The sequence below is a fragment of the Cherax quadricarinatus genome, unplaced genomic scaffold, assembly GCF_038502225.1.
Source record: "Cherax quadricarinatus isolate ZL_2023a unplaced genomic scaffold, ASM3850222v1 Contig312, whole genome shotgun sequence".
In the NCBI taxonomy this organism is placed as follows: domain Eukaryota; kingdom Metazoa; phylum Arthropoda; class Malacostraca; order Decapoda; family Parastacidae; genus Cherax; species Cherax quadricarinatus.
In genome coordinates, this window is record NW_027195338.1 from 113,197 (window position 1) to 134,731 (window position 21,535).

A 21,535-nucleotide genomic window follows, 5' to 3' on the forward strand; every position below is an offset into this window, starting at 1 on the left:
ATAAACGATGATTCTAGGATTCTTCGGTATTGAATGTTGTCTTCTCTGGCGATGAGTCTTGAGTTTCTGTAGTCTATTAAATGGTTGTGCGAATTACGATGTTGCACACAGGCATTCCTTGTATCGTCGGACCTGCTTGCGTATTGGTGTTCTGAAATACGTGTTTGGAGGTCTCTTGATGTTTCACACACATATAATTTGCTGCAGTCATTACAAGGGATTATGTATACCCCTGCAGAGGATGGAAGCTTGCCCTGTCTATTACTGGTAATGTCCATGATGGTCGTGGTTGTGGAGGTAGATACTTGGAATGAGGTATTGGAAAAGATGTTGGAAACGTGTTTGGCAATGGAGTTGGTGGGGAGGACTATGTATCTCTTCTCGGCAGTGTCTTCTCTGGGTGTGTTGAAGATGTTTAATGCTCGTCGTCTGCAGTCTCTGATGAAATGACGAAGATAGTGAAGTTTGAAAAATACTTGTTCAATTATAGTGCATTCTTCCTCAAAGAACTCATTGCTGCAGATTCTGAGTGCACGCAGGAAAAAAACTATAATTACACCACGTTTAGTTTCAGTGTCGTGGTGAGAGTAGAAGTGGAGAAGATCGTTTTGGTTGGTGGGTTTTCGATAGACTTTAAAACAAAGTTCATGGTCAGCTTTGCAGAGAAGAATATCAAGGAAAGGAAGAGTGTTGTCGACTTCTTCTTCAAATGTGAACTGGATTGAGGACTCGACCTGGTTGAGCTTGTCTTGGAGAGCCTGAACGTTCAAGCGTTTTGGCGTTATGAGGAGAATGTCGTCAACATAACGGAGCCAGGTGACAGTGGAAGGAATAATGGTGGAGGAACGCTCGGCTTCCAGATGTTCCATGTATAGATTCGCCAGGATGGCACTGAGTGGCGAACCCATGGGTAGTCCAAAAGTCTGCTGAAAGAGGTGATTTTCGAAAGAGAAACACGTAAAGTCAACACATAGTTCAACAAGGTCGATGAAATCACTGGCTGGAATAGGATGATCAAGTGAATCGTCAGTTTTCCTGCGCAAGAGATCGATGGCTTGTGTAGTAGGTACTTTGGTGAATAAGGAAGTTACGTCAAGGCTGGAAAGTTTCTTGTCCCTGACGTTGATGTTGCGAATGCGATTGAGAAGATCACCCGAGTGTTTGAGATGTGCTGGACTGATAGTGCCCAAAAGTTTAGAGAGGTGTTTTGCGAGAATTCCTGAGAGTTGGTGGGGAGCACCGCCTATTCCCGAAGATATGGGCCTCAGTGGGATACCAGGCTTGTGGGTTATGAGTTCTCATAACCATTTTCCTAGAAATGTTTAATAGTTCTTTCTAAATGTTGTCCCAAGAAATTCTGTAATTGTTGAAGCTAAATTTACTGAATATCCTTTCACATTGGTTATTTCTTATGTTCTCTACACATAGATATTGCTTGTATCCACTTCAGTGATTCTGTTATGTCCTGGACTGTTAAGTCCTTGACCAGTTTCTCATTGTTTATAACGATCAAATCTTGTATTTTTTTTTATTTCTAGTAGGTTATGTTATTTCTCATGTCAAAGTAAATTTTTCACATAGCCCTAATAGCTGTCTAGTTTGTGCTAGTTGAACTATAGTGCTGTCTGATGACACAGTAGTTGAGTTTTTTTCTGTAAGAAAATTAGAGAAATATTGAGGGAGTATTAAAAGATTATAGAAGAGGAAATATTTTAAGAGATGCCAATAATTAGAATGCTTGTGTTGTAGATTCACTCCAAAACGACATTGTTAATAAAGCATTAATATGAAAATCTTTTAAAATTTTCAGTTTGGTCATTATGTGGAGGAAGTAAAGCCAGTGATGAAGAAGGAAGGTCCTCCAGCCTGGGAGGTGACCATTACAATCATTGAGTCCAACAAGACGTACACAACCACCTGTGATGCTCTTCTTGTGTGTAATGGGTAAATAAATCTTGAATTTTTTTCGGACTTACTCAGTTGTACTCTGCTATTTAGTCTTATTCTTAATATACTTGCCGAGAAAATGCCGAACAATTAAGTCCATAGAGAACCTGGAAAATGGGTGGTAATCATTATTAATCATATGAAACAACCAATTCTCCAGTTAAAACTGTTTTCTTGTTTTTACACAAAATTGTTATTCGTGTATTTTTTAAAATTAAAAACTCGTTTGTGGATGAACACGTCGCTATCATCAGGTTAGACCCCCCCCCACACTGCCTTCCTTTCCTCTTCCTTGTCGTGAGATGTGTCTCTGCTCCTAGCCTCTTCCTTGTCGTGAGATGTGTCTCAGCTCCTAGCCTCTTCCTTGTCGTGAGATGTATCTCAGCTCCTAGCCTCTTCCTTGTCGTGAGATGTGTCTCAGCTCCTAGCCTCTTCCTTGTCGTGAGATGTCTCAGCTCCTAGCCTCGTCCTTGTCATGAGATGTGTCTCAGCTCCTAGCTTCTTCCTTGTCGTGAGATGTGCCTCAGCTCCTAGCCTCTTCCTTGTAATGAGATGTGTCTCAGCTCCTAGCCTCATCCTTGTCATGAGATGTGTCTCAGCTCCTAGCCTCTTCCTTGTCGTGAGATGTGTCTCAGCTCCTAGCCTCTTCCTTGTCGTGAGAAGTGTCTCAGCTCCTAGCCTCTTCCTTGTCGTGAGATGTGCCTCAGCTCCTAGCTTCTTCCTTGTCGTGAGATGTGTCTCAGCTCCTAGCCTCTTCCTTGTCGTGAGATGTGTCTCAGCTCCTAGCCTCTTCCTTGTCATGAGATGTCTCTCAGCTCCTAGCCTCTTCCTTGTAATGAGATGTCTCTCAGCTCCTAGCCTCATCCTTGTCAAGAGATGTGTCTCAGCTCCTAGCCTCTTCCTTGTCATGAGATGTGTCTCAGCTCCTAGCCTCTTCCTTGTAATGAGATGTGTCTCAGCTCCTTGCCTCGTCCTTGTCATGAGATGTGTCTCAGCTCCTAGCCTCATCCTTGTCGTGAGATGTGTCTCAGCTCCTAGCCTCGTCCTTGTCGTGAGATGTGTCTCAGCTCCTAGCCTCTTCCTTGTCGTGACATGTGTCTCAGCTCCTAGCCTCTTCCTTGTCGTGAGATGTGTCTCAGCTCCTAGCCTCTTCCTTGTCGTGACATGTGTCTCAGCTCCTAGCCTCTTCCTTGTCATGAGATGTGTCTCAGCTCCTAGCCTCATCCTTGTCATGAGATGTGTCTCAGCTCCTAGCCTCTTCCTTGTAATGAGATGTGTCTCAGCTTCTAGCCTCTTCCTTGTAATGAGACGTGTCTCAGCTCCTAGCCTCTTCCTTGTAATGAGATGTGTCTCAGCTCCTAGCCTCTTCCTTGCCGTGAGATGTGTCTCAGCTCCTAGCCTCGTCCTTGTCATGAGATGTGTCTCAGCTCCTAGCCTCTTCCTTGTAATGAGACGTGTCTCAGCTCCTAGCCTCTTTCTTGTAATGAGACGTGTCTCAGCTCCTAGCCTCGTCGTTGTAATGAGACGTGTCTCAGCTCCTAGCCTCATCCTTGTCATGAGATGTGTCTCAGCTCCTAGCCTCTTCCTTGTAATGAGATGTGTCTCAGCTCCTAGACTCATCCTTGTCATGAGATGTGTCTCAGCTCCTAGGCTCTTCCTTGTAATGAGACGTGTCTCAGCTCCTAGCCTCGTCCTTGTCATGAGATGTGTCTCAGCTCCTAGCCTCTTCCTTGCAATGAGATGTGTCTCAGCTCCTAGCCTCTTCCTTGTAATGAGACGTGTCTCAGCTCCTAGCCTCTTCCTTGTAATGAGACGTGTCTCAGCTCCTAGCCTCTTCCTTGTAATGAGACGTGTCTCAGCTCCTAGCCTCTTCCTTGTAATGAGACGTGTCTCAGCTCCTAGCCTCGTCCTTGTCATGAGATGTGTCTCAGCTCCTAGCCTCTTCCTGGTAATGAGACATGTCTCAGCTCCTGATCTCCCGTCTTAACTCTAAAGTGAGATTGAAAATATTTATTCGCCTAAAATAAACATTAAGTATTACTTAGGGGATCATAATGGTACATTACTTACTCTGTGACACTTATTGACTATATTAACACATCCTGTGGTAACACTGACTGTTAACACAACATGCTCTGGTAACACTGACTATATTAACACATCCTGTGGTAACACTGACTGTTAACACAACATCCCCTGGTAACACTGACTATATTAACACATCCTGTGGTAACATTGACTGTTAACACAACATGCTCTGGTAACACTGACTATATTAACACATCCTGTGGTAACACTGACTGTTAACACAACATCCCCTGGTAACACTGACTATATTAACACATCCTGTGGTAACACTGACTGTTAACACAACATGCTCTGGTAACACTGACTATATTAACACATCCTGTGGTAACTCTGACTGTTAACACAACATCCTCTGGTAACACTGACTATATTAACACATCCTGTGGTAACACTGACTGTTAACACAACATCCTCTGGTAACACTGACTATATTAACACATCCTGTGGTAACACTGACTGTTAACACAACATCCTCTGGTAACACTGACTATATTAACACATCCTGTGGTAACACTGACTGTTAACACAACATGCTCTGGTAACACTGACTATATTAACACATCCTGTGGTAACACTGACTGTTATACAACATGCTCTGGTAACACTGACTATATTAACACATCCTGTGGTAACACTGACTGTTAACACAACATGCTCTGGTAACACTGACTATATTAACACATCCTGTGGTAACACTGACTGTTAACACAACATCCTCTGGTAACACTGACTATATTAACACATCCTGTGGTAACACTGTAAACACAACATCCTCTGGTAACACTGACTATATTAACACATCCTGTGGTAACACTGTAAACACAACATCCTCTGGTAACACTGACTATATTAACACATCCTGTGGTAACGTTGCCTGTTAACACAACATCCTCTGGTAACACTGACTATATTAACATATCCTGTGGTAACACTGACTGTTAACACAACATGCTCTGGTAACACTGACTAAATTAACACATCCTGTGGAAACACTGACTGTTAACAAACATGCTCTGGTAACACTGACTATATTAACACATCCTGTGGTAACACTGACTGTTAACACAACATCAGCTGGTAACACTGACTAAATTAACACATCCTGTGGTAACACTGACTGTTAACACAACATCAGCTGGTAACACTGACTATATTAACACATCCTGTGGTAACACTGTTAACACAACATCCTCTGGTAACACTGTCTATATTAACACATCCTGTGGTAACATTGACTGTTAACACAACATCCTCTGGTAACACTGACTATATTAACACATCCTGTGGTAACACTGACTGTTAACACAACATCAGCTGGTAACACTGACTAAATTAACACATCCTGTGGTAACACTGACTGTTAACACAACATCAGCTGGTAACACTGTTAAGGCAACATCCTCTGGTAACGTGATGAATGGTTTGAAAAACCGACAAGTTGAAGATTGAGACACTTATGTAACATATGGGAATATTTACTCAGGAAACGTTTCGCCACACAGTGGCTTCATCAGTCCAATAGAAAGTAGAAAGGTGTAAGGAGAGAAGGAGTTTGAGGTAATCAGTCCCTCAGCCTGGAGTCGAAGTGTTCAGTCCATCAGTCTTGTAACACTGACTATTAACACATCCTGTGGTAACACTATGAACCCAACATCAACTGGTAACACTGACTGTTAACACAGCATCCTCTGGTAACACTGACTATAATAACACATCCTGTGGTAACACTGACTGTTAACACAACATCCTCTGGTAACACTGACTATTAACACATCCTGTGGTAACACTGACTATTAACACATCCTGTGGTAACACTGACTATTAACACATCAACTGGTAACACTGACTGTTAACACAACATCCTCTGGTAACACTGACTATTAACACATCCTGTGGTAACACTGACTATTAACACATCAACTGGTAACACTGACTGTTAACACAACATCAACTGGTAACACTGACTATTAACACATCCTGTGGTAACACTGACTATTAACACATCCTGTGGTAACACTGACTATTAACACATCAACTGGTAACACTGACTATTAACACATCAACTGGTAACACTGACTGTTAACACAATATCCTCTGGTAACATAGACTATTAACACGGTATCACCTGGTGACACATTATGTGAAAGTGAGATCAGTGTCAGAAGTGTGAGAAGACCCAGAGCAGAGTGTAGGCAGTGTTGCCACAAGCCAACGTAAGTGCAGCTTCATAAAGAATAAGTGTGACGCAAAGTCAGAAAGTTAAGTGAAAGTCATGCATAGATGATTTAGTGAATAATAAAAAAACGCATAAAGTGAGGGGAAAGAAAAAGAAAAATTATATGATGAAATAAAGAAATCGAAGGGGAAATAACCAGCAGTTATTCTTGAGATGTCTGATGTTTTCTCGAAACAAATATGTCCATAATAAATAACAATAGTAATATTGTAATATTTTTATTTACTACCAGTACATGTACAAGGTATACAATACATAGCTGACATCAATGACATACTACTATATAGAAAGTACCTTGTTATGCTGAGTATTTCGGGAAAATTAGGTCAGTTTTGTCCCAGGATGCGACCCACACGTCAACTAACACCCAGGTACCCATTTTACTGATGGGGAACATACACAACCGGTGTAAAAAAACACTCTCCATACTCTCCATGTTTCTACCCTCGCCGGGAATCGAACCCTGACTTCGCCGTGTGAAATGAGAGCTTTAGCCACCAGGCCTGGTCAGTAAAGTTTATTTCTTTATGGTTCACCTGGTCAGTAAAGTTCATTTCTTTATGGTTCACCTGGTCAGTAAAGTTTATTTCTTTATGGTTCACCTGGTCAGTAAAGTTTATTTCTTTATGGTTCACCTGGTCAGTAAAGTTTATTTCTTTATGGTTCACCTGGTCAGTAAAGTTCGTATCATGAGAGTGTAGTGCAAGATGATAGTGTATTAAATAAAGAAAAAACAAGATTAAGTATAGAGGCGGCTAGCGCATTATTACATCCGAGTCGTTACCCAGGTCTCATGCGGCAAGACATCACTGACAGTTATCGTAAGTGATAAGGTCTGACCCCAAGACAGATAGTAAAGTGCAAATCTGTGATTGAAGCAATGTAAATGGGATTAAAACAAATGCATAGGAGTGCAGCCACAACGAAACTGAAGTGGAGCCAGGACGTCAGGAGTGCCACCACAAGGAGTGACAACGCTGTAACGGCAAGTACTCGCCTAAGTGTGGTGGTTGGGGTCAGTTTTGGGGTCTGGGTTCTGCCAACTGCAACGTATAGGGGTCCTCTCTCAGTGTGAGCAAGGAATAGGCTAATAATGAGCAGTAATTGGTACTTAATACAGAAATCAGTATGGGAAGTCAGGTGTGTCTATTAGACTAGCGCTCACTAGGAAGTACAATAAATAAAGAATGTAACATTCTACTAGGAAAGACCTATCTAGTAAATACAAATTAGTATTACAAATACTTGAGTCAATGGTGTAGAGAGTAATAGGCCACACTAACACTACACACACACAAAAGAGTGTGAGCACACATGATTGTGCCGTGTCTCTGACATGTATTGTGTGCAAAGTCATGGAGAAGATTATCAGGATGAGAGTGGTGGAACACCTGGAACGGAACAAGATTATAAATGAAAACCAGCATGGGTTCATGGAAGGCAAATCCTGTGTCACAAACCTCCTGGAGTTTTATGACAAGGTAACAAAAGTAAGACACGAGAGAAAGGGGTGGGTTGATTGCGTTTTCCTAGACTGCAGGAAGGCCTTTGACACAGTTCCCCACAAGAGATTAGTACATACATACATTCATTCACCAAACATTCACTGAGTTACATTTTCTTTCCTTTTTCATCAAAGACTGCAAGAAAAGAGCTCTTCAAATCCTTAATTCTCCACGCACCAACACCACTCCCAACAAAGTTATAATTCTTCCCAACAGCCAGGTTGCACTGAACGTTTCTAAAGTACTTTCACAAGCTAACACCAGAGTCGCAATCGCTTCCAGCACTTCAATAAAGGATCTAACCAGGACAAAATCAAAGCACCACGAACCAGTCAACGCAGGAGTTTACACTATAATCCCTGTGGAGGCTGTGACAAGATTTACGTAGGTGAAACAGCAAGAAACCTCGACACCCTCCTCAATGAACACATTTACGCATGTAGGAACGATAACTTGAACAACGCCTGTGTACAACACCGAAATTCCACCAATCATCTCATGAAATTCAGGGACGCCCAATTAGTTATCAAAGAAACTAATTTCCGCAGACGCAAGTGCCTCGAATCAGCACTGATCGCTGTTTCGAACACAGTTAAACAAAACAACGGCAGCTTCACCATCTCCGAAGTCTTAGCAAGAATCCTCCTGAAAACAGTAAACCCTGCTATCACGTAGTCTCTCCTGTTATACTACACAAAGCACATTACAGAGAGTGAACACTGAAACATGCTGCCTCTTTCCAGTCTATATTTGTCCAACCTATTTTTATGTTACCCAAGTAATAGCTTTTATATCCTTTTACTCAGGTACGAATTAATTACTCTACCATATTGTATTACTACTACTACTTTTGTCACTACTACTACTACCACTACTACTACCGCTAGTATTGCACCTCACTCTGAGACTATATATACCCTCTGTGTCCATGTATTGTCTGTAATGGCTTGATAAAGCTCCTGGAGAGCGAAACGTTGCCACAATAAATGTCACATTAGTTGCACTTGTGTCCTTTTACTTTACATATTGTCGGTAATTCTACCAACTTTATTACAAGAGATTAGTGCAGAAGCTGGAGGATCAGGCGCATATAACAGGGAGGGCACTGCAATGGATCAGGGAATACCTGACAGGGAGGCAACAACGAGTCATGGTACGTGAAGAGGTATCACAGTGGGCGCCTGTGACGAGCGGGGTCCCACAGGGGTCAGTTCTAGGACCAGTGCTATTTTTGATGTATGCGAACGACATGATGGAAGGAATAGACTCTGAAGTGTCCCTATTCACAGATGATGTGAAGTTGATGAGAAGAATTAAATCGGATGAGGATGAGGCAGGACTGGAAAGAGACCTGGACAGGCTGGACATGCGGTCCAGAAACTGGCTTCTCGAATTCAATCCTGCCAAATGCAAAGTCATGAAGATTGGGGAGGGGCAAAGAAGACCGCAGACAGAGTATAGGCTAGGTGGACAAAGACTACAGACCTCACTGACCTTGGGGTGACCATAACACCGAGCATGTCACCGGAGGCACACATCAACCAAATAACTGCTGCAGCATACGGGCGCCTGGCAAACCTGAGAATAGCGTTTCGATACCTTAATAAGGAATCGTTCAAGACACTGTACACTGTGTATGTTAGGCCCATACTGGAGTATGCAGCACCAGTCTGGAGCCCACACCTGGTCAAGCACGTCAAGAAGTTAGAGAAAGTACAAAGGTTTGCAACAAGGCTAGTCCCAGAGCTCAGGGGAATGTCGTACGAGGAAAGGCTGAGGAAAGTCGGACTGGCGACACTGGAGGACAGAAGGGTCAGGGGAGACATGATAACGACATACAAGATACTGCGGGGAATAGACAAGGTGGACAGAGATAGGATGTTCCAGAGAGGGGACACAGGAACAAGGGATCACAACTGGAAGCTGAAGACTCAGACGAGTCACAGGGACGTTAGGAAGTATTTCTTCAGTCATAGAGTCGTCAGGAAGTGGAATAGCCTAGCAAGAGAAGTAGTGGAGGCAGGAACCATACATAGTTTTAAGAAGAGGTATCACAAAGCTCAGGAAGCAGAGGGAGAGGACCTAGTAGCGATCAGTGAAGAGGCGGGGCCAGGAGCTGAGTATCGACCCCTGCAACCACAATTAGGTGAGTACAATTAGGTGAGTACACACAAGTACATGAACAATAGGCACCTTTTGTAAACAGTGACTCCTCACACCTAAACTCTAACCCACCCTGTCACACACTCTCCCTTACACTATTCCACACTCGTACACTCCTTTACACTATCACACCCTCATCCACACTCACCCAATCTCATGCCCACACCCAAAAAAAAACACACACACACACACAAAAACACACAAACCCAAAAATGCAGCTACACCCAAACACAAACCTGCACCCAAACATACACCAACACCCTCACCCAAACACAGCCGTATCCACACCCAGTCACCGTAGTTTGTTGGAAATAAAGCCAAATCGGAAGATCTGTTACAAAAAATTGAATACTTCGAGGAATTATAGACTAGCTACATAAGAGAGTTGTTAAGTATTGTAAGATGACCACCACCATGAATATCTGTGTACTCTGCAGAAAGGGTAAGAGACGAAAACAGGCCTGGATTACTTGCAATCTCTGTGGTCAATGGTCCCACGGTACATGCAGGGATTTTAAACCAATGACCACACTTGACATAAACTCAGTGAGATGTTTTTGGGTCTGCCCAAACCAGATACAACTGTATGAGAAAATTACATCAGTACTAACAGAGAAGAACACCAATAAAAGATCCTTCTTGAAAGACATATCAGCACGGTATGACAGCTGGGAAAATACGATGGGTGGTAGGCACGGGGCTGTCCTGAGGGTGCTAGTATTGTGTTGTGATAGAAACACAGGCCTTATCTCTAGGCTTTATTGAACATAGAATCTTCATAGTACTTCTGCAACAACAAAATATAATGACTAGTACATCTAATAACTGCTTCTACAGGGATGGTGATGTCTTGCATATGTCAAGAGAAAAGTTATAACTACAGGCCATATATTTAAACTCACCATGTAATCTGCATCACTAATATATGGATATAAGAGAAGAGAATCACACACCATGAGTTGGCGCCCATGACACACACCAAGCTGTTGTTGTTGTTAAGGGCCCCGAGAGGCGGTGCAGTATTATCCTGCTGCTGCTCCCCACAGGAGCAGTATCACTACAATCTCCCCCTTCTAAAATATCAGAGACAGTAATCTCCCAAACTGTTAGGTGGGCGACGTACACGTCCCGACCTTCGTAGCCCTTGAGCCTCTTCACCAGGTTCAATATTTTCCAGCGGGGTTTGACTAACTGCTGGATCAGAATCCTCTATTTCCGTAGGGGTAGTCTCAAGGGGGTTTCCAGGAGAAAACGAAGCATCTTTCACATCTATTGGTGTATCTTGAGATTCCACACTAATGGGGATTTCAACTTGGGCGAAATGTTTTATAGATACTGTAGTCTCTTCACCATTTTGGTAGCGAATGTGGGCGTAATGTGGATTAGCTTGCAGGAGCTCTTCCTCTTCCACTAAAGGATCTGTCTTGTTCATCCTACGGTGACTCTTCAGGAGAACGGGTCCAGGATGACATAACCAAGTGGGCACGGAGGCTCCCGTAGAGGAACGACGTGAATAGTTGAGGAGTCTTTCGTGAGGGGTTGCATTAGTAGCTGTGCACAGCAATGATCTAATAGAGTGAAGAGCATCAGGTAGGACAGTTTGCCAGTGTTCAACAGGTAGATTGCGCGACTTCAATGTCATTGTAACTGCCTTCCATATAGTACCATTGAACTGCTCCACTTGATAATTGCCTTGAGGGTTGTAGCTTGTTGTTCTGCTGCAGGCAATACCTTTGCTAGCCAAAAACTCCTGAAGTTCGTTACTCATGAACGAGGATCCCCTGTCTGAATGGATATAAGCTGGCATACCAAAAATAGAGAACAACTGTGAAAGACAACTAATAACAGTTGAAGCAATCATATTTGCACAGGGGAACACAAAGGGAAACCTTGAATATTCATCTACTATGTTAAGGAAATATCTATTCTGATTTATGCTTGGTAGAGGTCCTTTGAAATCTATATTCAGTCTCTCGAAAGGCTGGGTGGATTTTATGAGATGAGTCTTCTCTGGCTGATGAAAGTTTGGCTTGCACTCTGCACATATTCTGCATGCTCTGATCACTTGTCGCACATCTTCCACTGAGTAGGGAATGTTCTTTGATTTGACAAAATAGTACAGGCGTGTAACTCCTGGGTGACACAAAGCCTTGTGGAGAGCTGAGAGTGATTGCAAATCATGACATGCTGCTCCACAGTGGGACCTAGAGAATGCATCAGGTGAGATGTTCTCTTGACCAGGTCGGTACAGAATATCAAAGTCATAACACGATAGTTCCTTCCTCCAGCGTAATATCTTGTCATTCTTTATCCTACTTTTGTGCTTCTTGTCGAACATATACATCACGGACCGTTGGTCAGTCCTTACGGTGAAATGTCTACCAGTTAAATAATGCCTCCAGTGGCGAACTGCTTCTATGATGGCCTGGGCTTCCTTTTCTACAGCAGCATAACACTTCTCTGATCCTTGAAAAGTTCTCGAAAAGAAGGCTACTGGTCGTCCTGCCTGAGATAAGACTGCAGCAATGGCAATGTCAGATGCATCCGTTTCCACTTCGAATGGTAGGGACTCATCAATGGCTTGAACTACTGAGTTTTCAATGTCCTGTTTGAGAGTATAGAAAGCGGCTTCTGCTTCCTTTGTCACAGGAAATGTGGTAGCACTCAATGGGCGGACTTTACTTGAATAGTTGTAGATCCATTGTGAGTAATAAGCAAAGAGACCAAGAGTTCTTCGGAGTGACTTTTTGTCTTGAGGCATTGGAAGTTCCCGTAGAGGTCGTAGTCGTTCAGGGTCTGGGAATATTGAACCTCCTTCCACTACATAACCAAGGATGCTAAGCCTTTTAGTTGAAAAAGTGCACTTTTCCTCATTGTAACTGATATTTTTCTTCATGGCGGCTTCCAAAAACTTATCAAGGTTTGCATCATGTTCCTCCTGGGTCTTGCCACAAATGGTAACATTATCTAAATATGCATAAGTTCCCATGAGTTGCTCTTCCTGAATGAGTGAATCTATAATTCGTTGGAAGCAGGCTACCCCATTGGTGACTCCAAAAGGGACTCTGGCAAACTGATACAGGCCATCACTAGCCTGAAATGCTGTGTATGGTTTATCTTCATTCCTTATAGGGACTTGATGATAGGCACTCTGTAGATCAGTTGTGCTAAACACATAGTACTGAGCAATTTTGTTCACTGTATCATCAATTCGAGGTAGAGGGTACTTATCAAGAAGTGTAAATTTGTTGATTGTCTCAGAGTAATCGATAGCCAGTCTCCGTTTCCTATAATCATCCTTAACAACAACAACCTCTACACGCCAAGGGGAATTACTCAGTTCTATAATACCCTCCTTCAGCAGCCTCTGAGTTTCTTTCTCAATGAACATCCAACCCTCATAAGAATAGCGGCGTGACTTAGCTGATAAAGGATGGCAATCCACGGTAAGATTTGCAAACAGCTTTGGTGGGTCTATCCTTAAAGTGCTAAGTCCACAGACAACAAGAGGAGGCAGTTCACCTCCATATGTTAAGGTGACACTATCATGCAGCTTCTGAAAGTCCTGACCAAGGATAATATCAGAGCACAGTTGTGGCAGAATAGCTAAATGTACATCTTGATAATCCTTTCCATTAACTCCGAGATTTACCTTACAAAACCCTAAGGTCTGAATAGAGAGAGATGTTGATGCCATGGAAACGGTACCTGATGAGTGATGTACAGTCAAGGAGTGGCGTTTAACTAAGTCAAGGTTGATGAAACTCTCTGAGCTGCCACTATCAATAAGACCATCTACTTCTGTTCCTTTGATGAATACTTTCACAACTGCCTTTGACAGTGAATTTGGAATAGCCACAGAAGTCACTGTTGCTAGAGTCGCGTGATCACTGGAATGTGTGGAGGCACTAGCTCTTGTTGATGCATTAGCACGACATACTTTAGCAAAGTGACCTTTCTTGTGGCATTTATGGCACATTGCTTCACGAGCAGGACACTTTGGACGTGGATGTCTTGAAAAACCACGAAAGAAACACACCGTACCTGCTGCTGCTGTCACTGAGGCAGGTTCCACAGTAACTTCATTGCAAGAGTCTTGGTCAGGAATTGCAGCACTTACCACTCGAGAAGGCTGAGTGGTACTGTATACTTCAGAATTCTTCTGGGCTGAATCTAGAGCTCTTGCCTGGTCAAAGGTAGTGGCTAAGTCGAGAGTTTTATTCTCCAATAAACGCTGCCGCCTTATTATTGGTGATTGCAGGCCACTGATAAAAGCATCCCTGATGGACTCTTCACAATACTGAGCAGCTGTCACTGCTTGGAAGTGACAGTCCTTACCTAAAATTTTCAGTGCTTGAAGGTATTCCTCTAAGGATTCATCAATCTGCTGGCGGTGAGTTGCAAGGCAATAGCGTGCGAATATTTCATTTGTAGGTTTAATATACTGAGACTTGAGGGTTTTGATAGCATCTTCATAGGTATTACACTCAGAAATAGCCTCATATGTCTTAGGTGGCACAAAACTGATAAGCAGACTTAATTTATCTATATCTTTTTTAGGAAGGGCTCCGAAGAAGTTTTCGAAAGTCTTAAACCAGTGCTTCCATTCCTGAGCAGCCGCTGATAAGCTGGGGTCACAGTCTAGCCTCTCAGGTTTCAGTAAACGCTCTATGTTGTGATGTAGTCTAGCGCAGGATCACCACCAGGTAGCCCAGGATTCTATGTTCAATAAATTGTTGTGATAGAAACACAGGCCTTATCGCTAGGCTTTATTGAACATAGAATCTTCATAGTACTTCTGCAACAACAAAATATAATGACTAGTACATCTAATAACTGCTTCTACAGGGATGATGATGTCTTGCATATGTCAAGAGAAAAGTTAGAACTACAGGCCACATATTAAACTCACCATGTAATCTGCATCACTAATATATGGATATAAGAGAAGAGAATCACACACCATGTGTTGTCGCCCATGACACACACCAAACTGTTGTTGTTGTTAAGGGCCCCGAGAGGTGGTGCAGTATTATCCTGCTGCTGCTCCCCACAGGAGCAGTATCGCTACATATTGTCCAGGAAGAAAGTGCTCCAGAGGGTTCTAGTGATGTCCTGGAAGACAGTGCTCGTGAGGTTACTAGTGTTGTCATGGAGGACTGCGATGAAAACGTTATTTAGTATACAGAGGTTCAAAATAGAGATACTGCTGGAGATGAATCAAAAGGGAATGATACCTCAGGGAATAGTGTCGACACACTACCAGCAAAACCTGGTGGAAGCACTGATGTCCATACAGGGGTGAAAGATAGGATGGAAACAGGAAAAATAAATGCACCAGCAGCGAACTCAGCTACAATAAATCCTAGGAAACAGAATTACAATATGTAAATACTATGCCTTGGGTGTCTGCAGGCACAATATATCTGGTAAAACAGGTGGGACATGCACCTTTGACCATCCCAAGCAATGCCGCACCCACATGACAACAGGAGAGTGCAACTTCCCCTCCTGTAACTATTTCACGCAGAAATGTGTCACTCGATTGAGAAGGCCATTGGTGAAATGCCTATGATTTTAAACTGATGGAAGATAGAGGTATGGGTGTGTGTGGGAAACAAGCAGGTTGCAACACTAGGGTTGGAAACAGTAAATGTATAAAAGGCATTCAGCATGAAGTTATAAATAAAGACAATAGATCAGGTCAGCAAACAAAGGGGGACAGCAGAGGGCAGCAAGGGACTAGCTCCCTTAAGGTTTACTATACTAATAGCAGGAGTGTAAGAAATAAGATAGATGAGCTAAGATTAATTGCAAGTGCAGGAAACATAGATATTATTGCTATAACAGTGACCTGGCTCAATCTGAAAGATAGAGAGATGCCCTCTGAATGTCACATACAAGGCTATAAATTATTCCACACTGACAGGGTCAACAGGAAAGGTGGTGGAGTAGCGATGTATGTCAGAGACAATTTAAATTGTTGTGTTAGACAAGATATTAAATTAGAAGCGTCAGCCACTGAATCTGTTTGGTTACAGCTTCTCGAGGGTCGAGAAAAACTAATTTTGGGTGTGATTTACAGGGCCCCAAATCTTGATAGGGAGTGCAGTAAACTTCTATGGGACGAAATTCGTAAGGCATCTACATACGAAAATGTTGTGCTAATGGGAGATTTCAACTATAGACAGATTGACTGGAGCAATTTGACAGGAAATTTAGAGTCAGGTGACTTTCTTGATACGATCCAGGATTGTTTTTTAAAACAGTTTGTGACAGAGCCAACTAGGGGAAATAACCTCCTTGACTTGGTTCTTGCCAGTAGGGAAACACTAATTAATAATCTTGAGGTTAATGATGAGCTTGGGGAAAGTGATCACAAATCACTCAGCTTTAATATATCATGGAATTCCCCTAATAATGGCAATCAAGTCTCCGTCCCTGACTTTCGCTTGGCTGATTTCATAGGACTGAAAAATTACTTAGGTGGGCTGAACTGGAATGACCTGACTAAGGGTCAGGTAGGTGGTGATGGTTGCCGATATGATGCTTTCCAGGGCATAGTTCTAGCTGCTCAGTCAAATTATGTTCCAAATAGGGAAATCAGATCAAACAAAAATGATTCTAAATGGATGAACAATAGATTAAAATATCTGATTGGTCAAAAGAGAGGCTTATATAGGCAAATCAAAAGAGGAGAGGGGCAATTAAGAAATCGATATATTCAGTTAAAGAGAGAAATAAAAAAGGGAATTAGAAAAGCAAAAAGAGATTATGAGGTTAAAGTTGCAAGAGAATCGAAGACTAACCCAAAAGGATTCTTTCAGGTATACAGAAGTAAGATCAGGGACAAGATAGGCCCACTCAAAAGTTCCTCGGGTCAGCTCACTGACAGTGATAAGGAAATGTGTAGAATTTTTAACACATACTTCCTCTCAGTTTTTACACAGGAGGATACCAGCGATATTCCAGTAATGATAAATTATGTAGAACAGGACGATAATAAACTGTGCACGATTAGGGTCACAAGTGACATGGTCCTTAGGCAAATAGATAAATTAAAACCTAACAAATCCCCAGGCCCTGATGAACTGTATGCAAGTGTTCTAAAGGAATGTAAAGAGGAGCTTAGCAAACCTTTGGCTAATCTTTTCAACATATCACTACAAACTGGCATGGTGCCAGATAAGTGGAAAATGGCAAATGTGATACCTATTTTCAAAACAGGTGACAGGTCCTTAGCTTCGAACTATAGACCAATAAGCCTAACCTCCATAGTGGGAAAATTTATGGAATCAATAATTGCCGAGGCAGTTCGTAGCCACCTTGAAAAGCATAAATTAATCAACGAATCTCAGCATAGTTTTACAAAGGGGCGTTCCTGCCTTACGAATTTATTAACTTTTTTCACTAAGGTATTTGAGGAGGTAGATCATGGTAATGAATATGATATTGTGTATATGGACTTCAGTAAGGCTTTTGACAGGGTCCCACATCAGAGACTATTGAGGAAAATTAAGGCACATGGAATAGGAGGAGAAATTTTTTCCTGGATAGAGGCATGGTTGACAAATAGGCAGCAGAGCGTTTGCATAAATGGGGAGAAATCAGAGTGGGGAAGCGTCACGAGCGGTGTTCCACAGGGGTCAGTGTTGGGCCCCCTGCTGTTCACAATCTACATAAACGACATAGATGAGGGCATAAAGAGCGACATCGGCAAGTTTGCCGATGACACCAAAATAGGCCGTCGAATTCATTCTGACGAGGACATTGGAGCACTCCAGGAAGATTTGAATAGACTGATGCAGTGGTCGGAGAAGTGGCAGATGCAGTTTAATATAGACAAATGCAAAGTTCTAAATGTTGGACAGGACAATAACCATGCCACATATAAACTAAATAATGTAGATCTTAATATTACGGATTGCGAAAAAGATTTAGGAGTTCTGGTTAGCAGTAATCTGAAACCAAGACAACAGTGCATAAGTGTTCGCAATAAAGCTAATAGAATCCTTGGCTTCATATCAAGAAGCATAAATAATAGGAGTCCTCAGGTTATTCTTCAACTCTACATCCTTGGTTAAGCCTCATTTAGATTATGCTGCACAGTTTTGGTCACCGTATTACAGAAATGATATAAATTCTCTGGAAAATGTACAAAGGAGAATGACAAAGTTGATCCCATGTATCAGAAACCTTCCCTATGAGGATAGACTAAGGGCCCTGAATCTGCACTCTCTAGAAAGACGTAGAATTAGGGGGGATATGATTGAGGTGTATAAATGGAAGACAGGAATAAATAAAGGGGATGTAAATAGTGTGCTGAAAATATCTAGCCTAGACAGGACTCGCAGCAATGGTTTTAAGTTGGAAAAATTCAGATTCAGGAAGGATATAGGAAAGTACGTTTGGTAATAGAGTTGTGGATGAGTGGAACAAACTCCCGAGTACAGTTATAGAGGCCAGAACGTTGTGTAGCTTTAAAAATAGGTTGGATAAATACATGAGTGGATGTGGGTGGGTGTGAGTTGGACCTCAGCTTGTGCTACCAGGTCGGTTGCCGTGTTCCTCCCTTAAGTCAATGTGACCTGACCTGACTAGGTTGGGTGCATTGGCTTAAGCCGGTAGGAGACTTGGACCTGCCTCGCATGGGCCAGTAGGCCTTCTGCAGTGTTCCTTCGTTCTTATGTTCTTATGTTCTCATCAATCCATGAAAGAAAATGCTACAATGCATACTGCCAGGCACATCACCTAAAGGGGACTAGAAGAAACAAACCAGCCAGACTATGGGAAACAAAAGAGGGGAGCCACAACCTCTCCAAGGACAGAGGTTCGTAGGGCCAGGAGGGAAAGCAGACTAGCAAGAAATGACAATAATCCTACACCAAGTGAAAACACTTCTGGAGCAGAGGCACGTACATTGGCCTCTACTCCAGAACAACAGATATTAGAGCCAGCAAATAAATTCCACCAAAATAACGACATATGTCTTTGCAAACATACAGGGTCTAAAGCCGTCAAAAAACATCAAAATTCCCTACATCAAGGAGCTGCTCACGGAGTAAAATGTAATGTTTGCAGCATTCACAGAGACCCACATAAAGGATCATTATGACGACGAAATATGGATGCCAGGTTATAACCTATTCCGATGTGACAGACTAAACAGGCAACAAGGGGGGAGGGGGGGTTGGCCTGTACGTCACAGAGTCGCTCATTTTCTCAGAATTACTAAATAACTCAAATGATGTAGTTGAAGTTTCGCCAGTAAAGATTGAAAACCAAAACCTTGTCATTGTGGTGGTTTACAAGCCTCCAGATGCAACTTCCCAGCAATTCCAGGAGCAGCTTGTGAAAATTGATTTCTGTCTAGAAAATCTTCCAACTCCTGCCCCAAACATCAACTACTAGGAGATTTCAACTTGAGACACCTAAAATGGAGAAGTATAGCAATGTTTTAGCAGAGATCACCCCAGGAGGCAGCTCAGATAAAAATTCACACACACACGAACTATTAAATCTCTGCACAAAATTCACCTTAAACCAGCAAATAGTAGTGTCTACATGACTAGAAAATATGCTGGACCTCACCTTCACTAACGACGACTATCTGATTTGTAATATAACTGTATCAAAAACAATTCACTCAGGTCACAACTTAATAGAGGTACCGACATGTATGCTTAGGGCTCCTGACCAGGAAAATGTGAGCAGTCATGAAGGTCTCTTCACGAAATTCAGTTTCAGTAACAAAAACATACAATGGTATTAAGTACCATGTCCTAAATGAAACAAGCTGGGAAGATATCCTAAACAACACGGATCAGAGCATTTGAAATAATAAATTCTGGGGTTCTTGAGATCTGCTCAAGACACATTCCATTAATAAAAAGAAAGAAAAGACGTAAACTAGAAAGAGAGAGACATTCTCTATACAGACGAAGGCGAACAGTCACAGAACTGCCGAGTGGGCCTAGGAATCTTACAGGAGACAAAAATCACAGGAAGAGCCAAAAGCCATCAAGTAAATTAAAAAAAAATACTTCTTCTCTTATGCCAGATCTAAGGGGAAAACAACATCCAGTATTGGGCTTATGTGAGATGGGACATACACAGATGGCAGCCAAGAAATGAGTGAGATACTAAAGTCCCAATATGACTCAGTGTTCAGCGAGCCACTGCCCAGACTAAGGGTCGAAAATCCAAATGAATTCTTTATGAATGAAACCCAAAATCTGGTGGTCTCAAAAATCTTTGGTATTATCCTAACTCCACAAGATTCTGAGAAGGCAATAAATGACATGCCCATGCTCTCTGCCCCAGGCCCATACTCGTGGAACTCCGTGTTCATCAAGAATTGCAAAAAACCAACATCACGGGCTTTCAGCATGCTATAGAAAGAGCACATGGACACACACTAAAAACAACAGACATAGTCCCACTCCACACAGGTTGCAGTAAAGCAACTGCAAACAGCTACAGACTGATAGCACTAACAACCCATTTCATTAACATCTTTGAGAGGGTTCTAAGAAGCAAGATCGCCAACCACCTAGATACCCATCAGTTACACAACCCAGGGCAACACGAGTTTAGAGCAGGTCGCTCCTGCCTGTCCCAGCTACAGGACCTGGATGCTGTAGAGGATAAACAAAATACAGATGTAGTATACACAGACTTTGCTAAAGCTTTCGATAAGTGTGACCATGGTGTAATAACACACAAAATGCGTGATAAAGGAATAACAGGAAAAGTTGGTAGATGTATCTATAACTTCCTGACAAATAGAACACAAAGAGTAATATTAAACAGAGTAAAGTCCCATGCAGCCACGGTAAAAAGCTCTGTTCCACAAGGCACAGTACTCGCTCCCATTTTATTCCTCATCCTCATTTCTGGCATAGAGATGTAAGCTATAGCTCCATGTCTTCCTTTGCGGATGACACCCGGAATACCATGACAGTGACCTCCTTCGAAGACACCGCGAAACTCCAAGCGGACATCAACCAAATCTTTGAATGGGCCACTCAAAACATTATGAAGTTCAACGAGGAGAAATTTCAACTACTCAGATATGGGAAACACGACGAAATTAACAATGTATCAGGGTATACAACAAATTCTAATCATACAATAGAGCAAAAATTAAATGTGAAGGACCTGGGAGTGATAATGTCATAGGACCTCGCCTTCCAAGACCACAACAATGTATCTACCTCATGTGGTAGGAAAATGATAGGATAGATAATGAGAACCTTCAAAACTAGGGATGCCATTCCCATGATGATTCTCTTCAAATCGCTTGTGCTCTCTAGGCTGGAATACTGCTGTACACTAACGGCCCACTTCAAGGCTGGCGACATTGCAGACCTGGAGAGTGTACAAAGAACTTTCACGGCACACATAATTACGATAAGGCACCTAAATTACTGGGAAAGGTTGTTAGTTCTTGATCTGTGTTCCCTGGAGGGAGATACATGATAATATATATTTGAAAGGTCCTGGAGGGATTAGTACGAAACCTGCACATGAAAATCACTCCCTATGAAAGCAAAATACTCGGCACGAGATGCAACATTCTCCCGATGAAAAGCAG

At 42.4% G+C, this 21,535-nt stretch overlaps 1 protein-coding gene across 1 annotated transcript in view; it reads left to right on the forward strand.

Moving 5' to 3' along the window:
- Nucleotides 1-21,535, forward strand: part of LOC138851311 (senecionine N-oxygenase-like) — a 170,679-nt gene that overhangs the window by 80,395 nt on the left and 68,749 nt on the right. Inside the window, exon 4 of the mRNA XM_070080312.1 lies at nt 1,811-1,944. Within this exon, the coding sequence (XP_069936413.1) occupies nt 1,811-1,944 (134 nt within the window). The remainder of the gene's footprint in view (nt 1-1,810; nt 1,945-21,535) is intronic.